Raw genomic sequence first — 13,192 nt, 5'->3', positions numbered from 1 at the left:
TGGGCTGAGTGGTCTGGTGTGGGGCTGGATCCCTCACTCCCGAGGTATCCCTCCCATTTTTTATCTACCACAGGCTGGTGTGGGACTATCCATTCCACGTCTCCACCCCTCCTTTCCTTCTGGATGAATGTGACATCTTTAATTCCTTGCTTGCTGGACTTCCACAGCTTGATTTTCTTATGATGATATGTGATCATTGTTTTGTAGTTTTGTTGCAATTTTTTCTCTGGTTGTGTAAAGAGGCAAGCCGTGTTAACCTATGCCTCCGTCTTGACTGGAAGTCACTAGGTGTGGTTTTCTTTTAATGTTACTGTACTTGAAATTCACAATGCTTCTTGAATCTGTACTTTAATGCATTTTATCAAGCCTTAGAGATTGTTTAGGCATTATCCTCTTAAAGACGCTTCTGCTATATTCTCCCTCTCCCCTCCTATGACCCTAATCACCTTTCAGCACATTTTGTGTCAGATGAAAGACAGAAGACAAACTTTTTTTAACCTTAACCCTATTGACAAGTGGAGTCTATGTTCTCTCTGTGTCAATATGAGCAAGCTGTGTGACAAAACTGACCAACAGAATATAAGAACATGATATCGTACCAGTGTCCAGGGCCAGACTGCCAGAGACTAGAAGCTCTCATACGTCCTCTCTCTTAGAATGTTTGCACTGGTGGGCAGGCAACTGCCAAGACTAACTACCCTGAGACTACCATTTATAGAGACAGAGAATTCCTGGCCAGCCTCCGAAATTCTAGCCACCCTGGCCCTGGCACAAGATATGAGAGTGCAGAAACCACCTTGGATGTTCTTGCCCCAGCAGATAACATGTAAAGAAGAACCAAGACCCTTGACATACGGACCTTGCAGAGCTACCCCAGCCATCTAGCTGTGTGAATTACCCCAGCTAAAGATAAAGATATGGTGAGGCACCGACAAATCTAATCCAGAATGAACAATTAACCCTCAGACTCATGATCATAAAAAGAAAAGTAGTTGTTATTATTGGGAGAGGTAATCCTCCACGAAGGCCCCAAATGTCAGTTCACATTTTTGGAGGGCTTGCCAAGAACGCCAAGCATTCTTGGGTCATTTCTCAGGGCTTTGTTTGCAGCTAGCATCCTTGAGAGATGAGTAGTAACGTTCTCTGGAACAATGAGTATTCTTACTGTAAAAGGGGTAAATTCCCCAAGCTCATTATTCCTCAGATGTGATGCAAATTCATCGTTTGTACTGAGTTGGCCAAAAAGTCCATTATGTTTTTTCTGAATGATGGTTCTGGTAGTGCTTAGATGTCTTTAATTTCATTCAAAACAATTTTGTTAGACTGTATTGTGACAGCTGTCATATCAGAATTCATTTTAAAAAAATATCAAAATTGGTGAATTTTTGTGCAATTTTAATATTGAAGGTGGAAGAAAATATGCAACATTTTTGGCATACTATGTTTTATTATTTCAAGAAAGTTAAAAACACAACTGAAATGTAAAAAAAAAGGTATATGCAGTATATGGAGAAGGTGCTGCGATAGATTGAACGTGTCAAAAGTGGTTTGAGAAGTTTCTTGGTACTACTGACATTCTGACCAAAGAATTCTTTGCCATGGGCCCGTTTTATGTATTGGAAGATGTTTAGCAGCACTCCTGGCCTCTACCCACTAGAAGCAATAGTAGGAGACAGCCGACATACTCAGAATGTCCAAATCAATAGTTATTGGTGAAAATGAAAAATGTACCTTCTATTTTACAGAAAAAACTAAATGGAATGTTTGCACAACCCAATAAAATATCCACATTAACCCCTCCCTGTTGCCACTGTAAGACAAGTGAGGGGGGCTGGAGGAACTGATGTAATAAGACATTCATGTTGCTGTATCGTAAGTAATAAAGTCCTTAGTCTCTGACCCAGGAATCTTGTCTTTTGCAAGCTCCATGAAGTAGTATCAGGCAAACCTGTGAGCATGGAAGGTAAAATCCCAGATCCTTCACAATTTTTGACAGGTACAGAGCAATAGATAATTAGAACATATAACACATGTCTTTTCTGTATTTTTTACCTTTTGCCTCATTGTGTGTCATTCTAAATATTTTCTTCTGACCTATATTCCAATTCACTAATTCTTCATTTTGGTCTTATTTGCTGCTAAACCATCTCCAATGTGTTCATTTTTAAGGTATGATTGTTTGTCAGTTTAAGAATTTCCATCTGGTTCTTCTTTTAAGCTTTCAGTTCTCCAATGAATTCTCAATCCTATCTCTTTCTTTTTAGCAGTGTAATTACATTTAATTATTTAAAAATCCATGCATAATAATTCCATTATTAGGATCCCTTGAGGATACTTCTATTGTCTGTTATTCCCTCTTCATTTTTTATCACATTGTCTTCCCCTCGTATGCTCTTTTATTTTTAATTCAGTGTCTGATACTGCATATGAAAAATTCAGAGGTAATTCGAGACTTAGGGTCATGTCACTTTCCTCCAAAGAGGATTAATATTTACTTCTACCAGGCGACTAGAGGCACTAAAGTCACAGGTCACCTTAATCTAATTACCAATTGTGATAGTCCCATGCTGGGATTCATTTCTAAGGTATAGCACTTTGGGGTTCCCAACTTAAGAACTGAGAATTTACCAGGACCAATCTCTAAACCTTGGTGGGCTATAAACACCTGTTTTGTTTTTCTAGCCTTAAGTGTCCACTAAAATCTCTGCTCAGCTTATCATCCACCTTTCTCAGAATCAACAGATACTACTTAGCAGAAAAGTTGCCTGAAAAAGCAGCTCACTTAACTGTTTCAATAGCATTGTAATATACTCAAATACATCTTGTATCTTTTGCCAGTATTTCTAATGTTTTTTATTTAGAGTATTAATCCAAGTAATTTATCAAACATTAACAAAAGTAGAACTTCTCCAAAAACAGATTTAATATGCTTATTAATATTTAAAGGTTTTACAAGTTTTATTTTTTTCATTTTCTCCATTATGGGCCAGACACAACATGCTTGCTTTTAAAATATGCATTCCACCAAACATCTTTAAAGATGATGTGTATTATCAAGTAAACCAAAAGGATATGCCTTGTTAATTGTGCAATAATTTAGGTAAACATGGCTTGCTTCCTTGCACAACCACATCAAAATTAAAACTAAATTATAGAACGACCATCACTAAGAGCTACCAGAAACTGAGTTGAATGGAAATCTGACAACTATGGAAAAAGAAACCACATCCATCCGACCTGGTAAGAGGGGAAGTCTTACATCCATGTGTGGTGGATAAATATTTGGGAAGGATATCTTCAGAGCAAGGAGTCCCAGCCCCACACCAGGCCCTCCTGCCAAGGGTTCCAGTGCAAGGATGATAAGTACCCCTAACTTCTGGCTGCAAAACACTCCTTCTGAGTTCCAGCACTGGCATAGAAGCTTGAAAGGCAGTAGCAAACAAGGAACTGAAGTGTCCGGCATCAAGTAGAGAGGTGGGAGACAGCTTTCTCCCAGCAAGAGGACCTTGCCCCTTTTCTGAACCCTCCCCACACAGAGCCAGCAGACGGGCAGGTGCCATATCTAAGACTCCATCAACCTGGCTAACACAGTTTGCCCTGCCCTGGAGATCCCCTGAGCCTGCGTCCCACCCAACTTATGGTTCTATCCAAGCTGTTAACAGTGACTTTTCCATATGAATGACTGGTCTTGGCTTATGCTTCACAACTTCCTATATCCTTTCAAACAAGCAAAAGCTGGCCTCAGTGAGCCCCCAAACCTTGAACCTCTCGTTAAGTGGTACCAGGCACTGCACTAGCAGCAGCTAGCCTAGATTCACAAATTGGCTTTGCCTGGAATCTCCAAGCCAAGCATGAGTGGCAGCCATCTCAGATTGCTTTATAGCTCAGGCAGGGAGGCCCCAGGCAAAACACAGGTAGGGGCTGATCTTGGCCTGACCCACCTGGGAAACCCCAGAGACTGTGCACCCAGTGGACAGCTATAGACCACATCAGTGCACCATCACCCTGCGCCTGCACAGCTAATCATCCACAGAGGGCAGAGATTAGTGGTCAGTGACCACAGCCAGTTCTTGTAGCTGACTGGCCTGGGTAAATCCCTCCCATTAATCTGCCAACTGCAATCAAGTCTCAACTACAAGAGGAGAGGGTACTCAACCCACACGAAGGGGCACCTCAACTACCAAGCTTGGGTGATAGGGGAGGCCGTGCCACTGGACCCTATAGGACACCTACTACCATATTTTTCAGCCTATAAGACACACCGGACCATAAGACGCACCTATGTTTTAGAGGAGGAAAATAGGGAAAAGACCCTACTCCACTGTGCGCCCCATCCCCCCATGAGCCAGGCAAGCTACATTCGGACTATAAGATGCACCCCCATTTCATCCCAAATTTGGGGGGGAGTACGTCTTATAGTCCAAAAAACAGTGTACATTAGGCCATACTATCAAGCCAGGGAGATGTAGCAGCTCTACCTAATACACAGAAACAACACAGGGAGGCTACCAAAATGAGGAGACAAAGAAAGATGGCCCAAAAGAAAGAACAGATCAAAACTCTAGAAAAAGAACAAAACAAAATGGAGATAAGCAATCTATCAGATGCAAAATACAAAACACTGGTTATAAGAGCACTCAAGGAACTTAGCATGGATGTCCACAGCATAAAAAAGATCCAGTCAGAAATTAAGGATATGCTAACTGAAATAAAGAACCATTTATAGGGAAATAACAGTAGAGTGGATGAAGGTGAGAATCAAATCAATGATTTGGGCCATAAGGAAGCAAAAAACAACCAATCAAAACAACACGAAGAAAAAAAGAGTCCAAAAAAAAGAGGATAGTATAAGCAGCCTCTGGAACAACTTCAAGAGGTCCCACATTCACATCATAGGGGTGCCAGAAGGAGAAGAGAAAGAACAAAAAATTGGAAATCTATTTGAAAAATAATGAAAGAAAACTTCCCTACTTTGGTGAAGAAAATAGACATGCAAGTCCAAGAAGCAGAGTCCCAAACAAGATGACCCACAAAGGCCCACACCAAGACCATCATAATTAAAAAGCCAAAGATTAAAGATAAAGAGAGAATCTCAAAAGCAGCAAGAGAAAAGCAATTAATTACCTACTGAGGAGTTCCCATAAGACTGTCAGCTGATTTCTTAAAAGAAACTTTGCAGGATAGAAGGGACTGGCAAGAAATGTTCAAAGTCATGAAAAGAAGGGACCTACAGCCAAGATTGCTCTACCCAGCAAAGATAGCATTTGGAATTGAAAAGCAGATAAAGAGCTTCCCAGACAAGAAAAAAACTAAAGGAATTAATCATCAACAAACCATTATATGAAATGTTAAAGGGACTTATTTAATTAGATCAAAACTATGAACCATAAAATGGCAAAAATACATATTTATCGACAATTAAATCTAAAAAAAAACCTAAGCAAACAAGAACAGAGACACAGTCATAATACAGAGAGAGTTTTAATGGTTGTCAAATGGGAGGGGTGTGGTGAAATGGGTGAAGAGATGAAAGGATTAAAAATTACTAACAGGTAGTTACAGAGTAGCCATAGGGAAGTAAAGTACAGTATAGGAAATGGAGTAGCCAAAGAACTTATACACCTGACCCATGGACATGAACAAGGTGTGAGGATTGCCTGAGGGAGTGGGAGGGTGCTGAGTGGAGGGGTGCAAAAGGGACAAAATTGGGACAACTATAATAGTATAATCAATAAAATATAATTAAAAAACAAAACAAATATGCAATACCTTTAGAAAATGTCACTTGCAGAAAAACATCTGTAGTAGTGAAGACAAAACATTTGGAGTGAGAAAGTTAAAAAAATATTTTTTTAGAAACAGACTCATAGGTACATAGAGCAGACTGATAGTTGCGAGACAGGAGGGAAGTTGGGTGCTTGTTGAAACAGGAGAAGGGATTAAGAAGTACAAATTGAGAGACACAGAACAGTCACAGGGATGTAAAGTGCAGCATAGGGAAAAGAGTCAGTAATACTGTAGTAACTATGTGTGGTTCCAGGTAGGTGCTTGAAATATTGGGTGGATCACTTTGTACAGTATATGACTATTTAACCACTATGCTGTACACCCGGAACTAATATAAAGATAATTTAAATGTAAACTGTAATTGAAAAATAAAATTTTTAAAAATCAGGAAAAATGTATTTTTAAAAGAAAAACTGTACCAAAGTAATTTCACATTTCAATTTTAAAGAAGGAAAAGTACATCAGCTTCCGTATTTCTAACTATGAAATAAAGTGTCATTTATCATGACCTGGTGTTTTTAAAACATGCCAAACATGGTAGTTTTTTCTTATATTCTTTTTCCCCTGGTAAATTATGTAATTTTATAAAGATCTGAAGTCTACCCAACATCTGAGAAATATCGTGTCTGCCAACACTTACTGTGAAAAATACGAAAATCAATATATGGATGAGAACCTCTTCTTTCTGATTCAAATCCTGCTCGACTCCTTACACGTACATCTCCTGGACAGAATCGGAAATAAAACATAAGTTTAGAAGAATGCCATCTGGGTAGAAGCTCCCATATGCAAAAAGGGTCTATGTGGTATCATATTCATAAGTAAGGTCCACACTTAATATATATGGAATAAGTAGTTAAGAGCTGATTTATCTAAATTATCAGTACTGAGTCGTAAGGCTAGACGGAGTTTTTTACATCTACTTCTACAGTAATGATGATTATAATCTATATTTTAAAGTTAGCCTTCTGAAAGATGACTCAAGTGTATGATAACTCAAGCTAGTATCTTATTACTCACATGGAGTTAAAAGAATACTCATCACAAAATGTTAAAAAGCCACAGAAAGAAGCAAATATTTATAAAGTGTCTACTTTGTACCTGGCACTATACTACAGCTATAGGGAATATGAACAAAGAGAGAATACATTACCTATTCTCAAGCAGCCTACAATTTTCCTTAAATGTACAGAAAATTAAGATGTTAAAGATTTTGCCTTGCATAATTGGATCAATCTTCTCCCAAGGCCTTTACCTGGCTCTTACAGTTGGGCCTTTACAAGCTCAGTACTATTTCTACATGTATCCTGTGACATTCAGATATACTTCTCCACACAGCACCGGGGCAAACCGGAGGTCCCGTACTCTTTCTTGTGCTTTATAGGCATTATTCTATTTAATTCTCTAACCAGGATTTTTATCTTATTTTATAGATGCAGAAACTTGAGATTTTGAGAAGTAGCATGTCCATGCCACAAAGCTAGTGTAAAGGTGAGTCAGGATTTAAGCCTCGCTCTGTGGGCTCCACTACACTTCCATAGCCTCCAGGTTCATAAACTTTGCGTCCTTCAGTGCCTACCCCTGTACTTTTGCAATTCTACGTGCCTCTAAGGCCTTCTTGCCTACTCTTTGTTTCTCTCAGTAAGGCCATCATTTCTCTCAAGGTTCATGTCATCTACCACGAGTCCATCCCACAATGATAAGTCACTTCTCTCACGTGGTGATTCCTTCGCTCTACAATAAATGTGTACTGAGCATCCAACCACACTTCAGGCTCGGGAAATACAGCAGCAAGCAAATACATAAAGTCCCCGCCTTCATGACGCTTATCCTTTCACGGAGTGAGGCAAATAATAAAACAATTTCATTCTACAAATGATGGCAATAGGTAACATGGAGAAAATGAAAGCAAGGTCAGATGAACAGAAGGGAGGAGTAGTAGAAGAGTGATTCATTGATGTGCTCAGAGAAGGCCTCACTGAAAGGAGGCATTTGAGAAGAGACCTGAAGGAAGTGAGACCGTGAGCCACATGGCTTGTCTGGAGGCAAAGGTTTCCAGGTGTAAGAAAGATCAAGTGTTGCCTGGGGCTATGTGGCTCAGCTGGTTCAAGTGTCATGCCTTGCACCAAAAGGTCATGGGTTTGATCCCTGGTCAGGGCACACACCTAGGTTATCTGTTTGATCCCCAATCAGGGCACATATGGGAAGCAACTGATAGCTTCTGTTGTGTGTTTCTCCCTCACATTGATATTTCTCTCTCTCACCCTCCCACCCCTGCCTTCCTCTCTCTTTCTAAAAAATCAAAAAATATATCCTTAGGTGAGGATTAAAATAAAAGAGCAAGTTTAAATATCCTCAGATAGGAGTATCCTTGACATGTTTAAGGTCAAGCAAAGAGGTCATCATGGCTGGAGTGAGGTGAGAGAAGAGAACTGGTCAGAGAGGTAGCAGGGCCAAATCATGCTGGGCCTTTGTGTGCCATTACAATAGCTTTGGCTGCTACTCTATGACAAAAAACCATTCGAGAATTCTGAACATACAAATGACAGTGATTTAACTTATGTCTTAAAAGACTCGCTCTGGCGGGGGAGACGAGAGTTGAGTAGGATCATGGGTAGGTGAAGAGACCAGTGGAGTGAGCGATGAACAAAAGGCAGTGACTACGGCTTGCAGCGAGGGGCTCTGGGAGGTGTTGCTCAAGAGGCACAACATTTCAGTCACACAAGGTAAGTTCTGGAGCCCTACTGTACAACAATGTGACTACAGATAAAAATCGTCTATGGCTTAGATCGGATGTAACAGCATTGGGGTGGCAGAATTATGGTTATATTTTGGAGGTATCAGCCAAGAAGATTTGCTGATAAAATAGAGTATTTAAGAAATAACAGTCAAGAATGATTCCAAAAGAATGGAGTTACTTCTTGGGATAGCAAGACTGCAAAATGAACAGCCTTGGGAACACAAATCTTTTGTTTAACAAACATATTAGATGTGAAGTACCCATTATATACCCATGTGGAGATGTTCAACAGAGTTTTTAGAAATATGAGTCTAAAGCTCTGCTTTCAGGAGAGCATAATTCTGAACAGGTTTGGAGAGAGATGGAGACAGTGAAGAGGAAAGGGATGAACATTCATGGGGGAAAAATATGTACTAGAGTAGAATAAAACTGAGGAAGATAGGATATACAAGGTAAATTGAAGAGGGAAACACAGATAAGAGCGAAAACAGAACTGGGAAACATTTAGGCTTAAGAGTATGAAAAGGAATTAGTGAAAAAGGCAAAAAAAGTAGTCAAAGTATAAGGACTGTTCAGTATCATAGAACTGAGGGAAGAATGCTGGGCATGAAGAGAGTCATCGTGGAAGATACCTCTAGGAAAAGATGAACAAATCTGCCTATTAGAATCTTAATGGTACATTTTTCATAACACAAAAGGGATCAAGAATGTGGATAAAGATATAATCTGGCAAAGAGAGAGAAAGACAGAGAAAGAAAATTATACACATATACAAGGTCTGTCCAGAAGAAGTCCAACCATTGTTAATATAACGAGAACAGTTTGCATGACACTGATGTTGCCAAGGAGAGTGGACTGGAATGCGCATGCATGAACAATGACGACTTCACTGTACTAGTCAGTGGGGACAGTAGATGCCATTGAGTAAGCATGTGTGCTATGTGGCTGTCGCATTAAAATGACTGAGTAGAGCATCAAATCTGCATCAAATTTTGCACTGAACTTGAACATTCCTCTGCAGAAACTATTAGGATGATTCAGAAGGCCACAGCTATGGGCAAATGGTGATGTGTAGCTTCATCACAACAACACTCCTGCTCGCGCCTCACATCTGGTGCAGAGTTTTTTGGTGAAACATCAAATCACCCAAGTGACTCAGTCCCTCTACAGCCCAGATTTGGTGCCCTGTGACTTCTGGCTTTTCCCAAAACTGAAATCACCTTCGAAAGGGAAGAGATTTCAGACCCTCGATGAGATTCAGGAAAATATGATGGGGCAGCTGATGGAGATTGCAACAAAGGATTTTGCAGAGTGTTTTCAACAGTGGAAGAGATGCTGGGAGAACTGTGTGAGGTCCCAAGGTGTGTACTTTGAAGGGGACTGAGGCGTCATTGTCCTATGTACAATGTTATCTTGTATCTTCTTCAAGAATTGTCTCTATTTTTCATAGTACATGGCTGGATACCTTGTATGCACAGATCTCATGTGAAACTTCATTTTACTTTGTGGACTTAAGTAATACGTTAAAAATTTAAGAACTGAGATTAGAAGACAAATGGTCCTCCTCACCAGCCAACTCAGAACAAACTACATCCAGGGACAGGACTATCTGTCTGATCAGGCGCTTCATGGCCTCATCTGTGTCTATGTCAGCATGAACACCTATTTGGTACTGAGCATCTCTACACATCTCAGGGTGTTTTTATGAAGAATACTTGGGACGCGATTTAAAATTGGGTGCTAGGGACAGAGTCCCAGGTATTGAGCCAGATTTCTCAATTACCTGTAACTAAAATGCTACCTTATTCACATCACATTCAATATTCATTTCTAGACTCAATTTCAAAGTAATAGATTAGTTCTGCTGCCAAAAGTGGTAAAAAGCTACCTAATGAAATACATTTCTATTTCAATTAATAGATGATAATGAAATTAACTGATATTGGTACAAAATAAAAACACTTACCTAGCATACGAATATACAATGCAGTCTGGTCAGAACTGTCATAGGAAATAGCTCCGCGTCTCTAAAAAAAAGACACACACACACACTTTAATGTATTAACGAACATACACAAAACTCATTTCAACAAATATGTATTTATTATTTGTGAAGCATAGTGAAAAAAAAGTTGGATTCGTAAAACGAAATTAGACATAGCATCTGTTCCTGAAGTCTACAGTTTTAAGGTAGACAAACAATCGTAACACAATATGGGTAAGACCTGTATAAAAGTGGATTCAGAGTGAGGAACATGCAGTGGGTGGAAATTCACTGTCCAAGTATGTCAGATAAGCCCACTTGGTGAGAGATCTTCTGCAGAGGTAAACGGAACTAAAGAAGAGATATGGCCCAACTGCTTTACTGTTCCCTTCCTTTAAACGTGAATGAATAAGCAGACAGGTAAGAATCACCAGATATCTGAAGAAAGTCATTAGCTAAAAATAAACGGAATAAAATAAAAAACCAAATGGCCCAGAGGCTAGCAAGAAATAAGAGAATTAAAAAAAAGTAATGTCTGTACTCAAAGAGAATTTGTGAAGACATTGAATTTATTAAAAAATAAAAACAGGTTGCCACTGATAGAGATTTTAAAATATATTTTATGTTTAAAAATAAACAGGTATAAAAATGTATCTTGCAACATTATTCATAACAGCCCCATACTGGAAACAACCAAATGTCCATGAACAACTAATGAATGGATAGATAAAATGTAGTACAGCCATGCAATGGAGCATTATCCACACGTGAAAAGGAATGAAGTACTGATACATGACACAACGCAGATGAGCCTTAAGATTAACATTATGTTAAGTAAAAGGAGCCGGTCACAAAATACCATACAGTATATGGTTCCCTTTACATGAGATGTCCGAAACAGGCACATCCATACAAACAGAGTCCAGTGGTGGTTGCCTAGGGTGGGACGAGCTGGCAGGAAATGGAGAGTGAATGCTAATGGGTAGGGGCTTTCTATCTGCAGTGATGAAAATATTCTAAAATGAATTGTGGTCATGACTGCATATCTCTCAATATACTCAAAATCACTGAATTGTACACTTTAGACGGATGAATTGTATGAGAATTATAAATCAATGAAGCTATTATAAAAAAGCAAATATTGAAAATTTAAGATATAATTACTAAAACCCAAAATTATAGGAGCTGAAACACTCTCAGCAGCTTCTGCCAACTCTACCTTCACATTTATCTCCCTTCCTTACCTGGTCTCCTGAAATGGGTTCTGAGAGTTTTCCTGATGCGTCTCTTGGTCCCTAGTCCACTCTTCACACAGAAACGAAAGTGACCATTTGAACTACTGCTCAAAGCCCTCCATTGGCTCTCCGCTACACTTGGAATAAGGGCAAACACCGAGCTCTGACTTCCGAAGGCCTCCATGGTCTGCCCGCCTCTCACCATCGTCTCACCACCACGACCCAGCCTCCCCGGCCTCCTTGCTCTTCCTCATCCTCACCAGATGTACCGTCATTACACTTGTTGTTCCCCCTGTCCGGGATCACTGCGTCACTGCTCTTCTCGTCTCTCAGGTTCTACATGAAGTGTCATCTCTTCAGACAGGCACTCCCAGACTACCAAATCGGAAGTCACCTAAGAGTCACCCTCTTCCACAGCTCCATACCTTCATGCTCTGTACAGCACCTAGCTGATGTTACTTTGTCTGTTTGTTCCAAAAATAAAAACTCCACAAGAGCAAGAACTATTCCTGCTCCCCCAAAGCACCAGCTATTATTTAGTAGATTCTAAATAAATATCTGGTAAATAAATGATTAAATGATTTGTTGCAAATAAATTAATAGCACTGATATAAAGACAAATTAAAAACCTAGAGGATAAAATTAACCAAATCACCTACTACATACTACACACTCTAGAGGCAGAGACTTGGCTCACTGCTATAGCCCCAGACCTAGAAGAGACCTCAACATTTAGAACAGTGTCTAGTGCATCAAAAGTGATGGATAATATTGTTGAATATACAGGTTAGCAAATTCTTTAAAAAAAAAAAACAGAACTAGTTCCATGAGCTATTAATAAAGTAATATGGACACTACAAGGAAATATGCAAAAGAGTCAATACAAAATCTAGGATCAAATCCAAAAATATACAATAATTCTGCGTATGATAAATATAGGATTTAAAATCTGTGGGTAAAGTATTGAATATTTAATTTAAAAAATGGTAGAGTAAGTAGTTGCTACCTGGAAAAATATAAAGCTCTATTATTATCTTTCCACTAGAATAAATTATACATGGAATAAAAATTTATATGTAAAAATTAAGACATAAAAATATTAGAAAAATATATGCACCTGACCAGGTAGCTCAGTTTGTTGCAGTGGAGTCCCAATATGCCAGGGTTTCAGGTTCAATCCCCGGTCAGGGCACATATGAAAATCAACCAATGAATACATAAACAAGTGGAACAACAAATTAATGTCTGTCTGTCTCTCTCTCTCTCAAATCAGTAAGTAAAATTTTTTTAATATTAAAAAAGGAAAAATGACATTAAAAATTCTTAAATAGGAAAGGCTAACTGTCCTATAAAATCCAGGAGTCATGAAAGTAGATCACTTCGGCCACTTAAAAGTTAAATTAGCCCTTGCTGGGTGGCATGGTTGGTTGGAGTGTCGTCCTGTAC

The 13,192-nt window shown here is 39.2% G+C and overlaps 1 protein-coding gene across 4 annotated transcripts in view; it reads right to left on the bottom strand.

Annotated features, from left to right (window-relative positions):
* PDE7A (phosphodiesterase 7A) overlaps positions 1 to 13,192 on the bottom strand; it is a 111,270-nt gene that overhangs the window by 42,663 nt on the left and 55,415 nt on the right. For all 4 annotated transcript variants that reach the window (XR_008427480.2, XR_008427481.2, XM_045181710.2 and 1 more), the window contains exons 2-3: positions 10,494 to 10,554; positions 6,428 to 6,511 (exon numbers count right to left, since the gene is read on the bottom strand). Coding sequence is in view for 2 of the 4 variants with exons in the window: in XM_045181710.2 (XP_045037645.2) it covers positions 6,428 to 6,511; positions 10,494 to 10,554 (145 nt within the window). In the remaining 2 variants the exon portion in view is untranslated. The remainder of the gene's footprint in view (positions 1 to 6,427; positions 6,512 to 10,493; positions 10,555 to 13,192) is intronic.

This window comes from Desmodus rotundus, chromosome 8 (assembly GCF_022682495.2).
Source record: "Desmodus rotundus isolate HL8 chromosome 8, HLdesRot8A.1, whole genome shotgun sequence".
Taxonomy (NCBI): Eukaryota; Metazoa; Chordata; class Mammalia; order Chiroptera; family Phyllostomidae; genus Desmodus; species Desmodus rotundus.
This window is presented reverse-complemented; position numbering and strand designations above follow the sequence as displayed.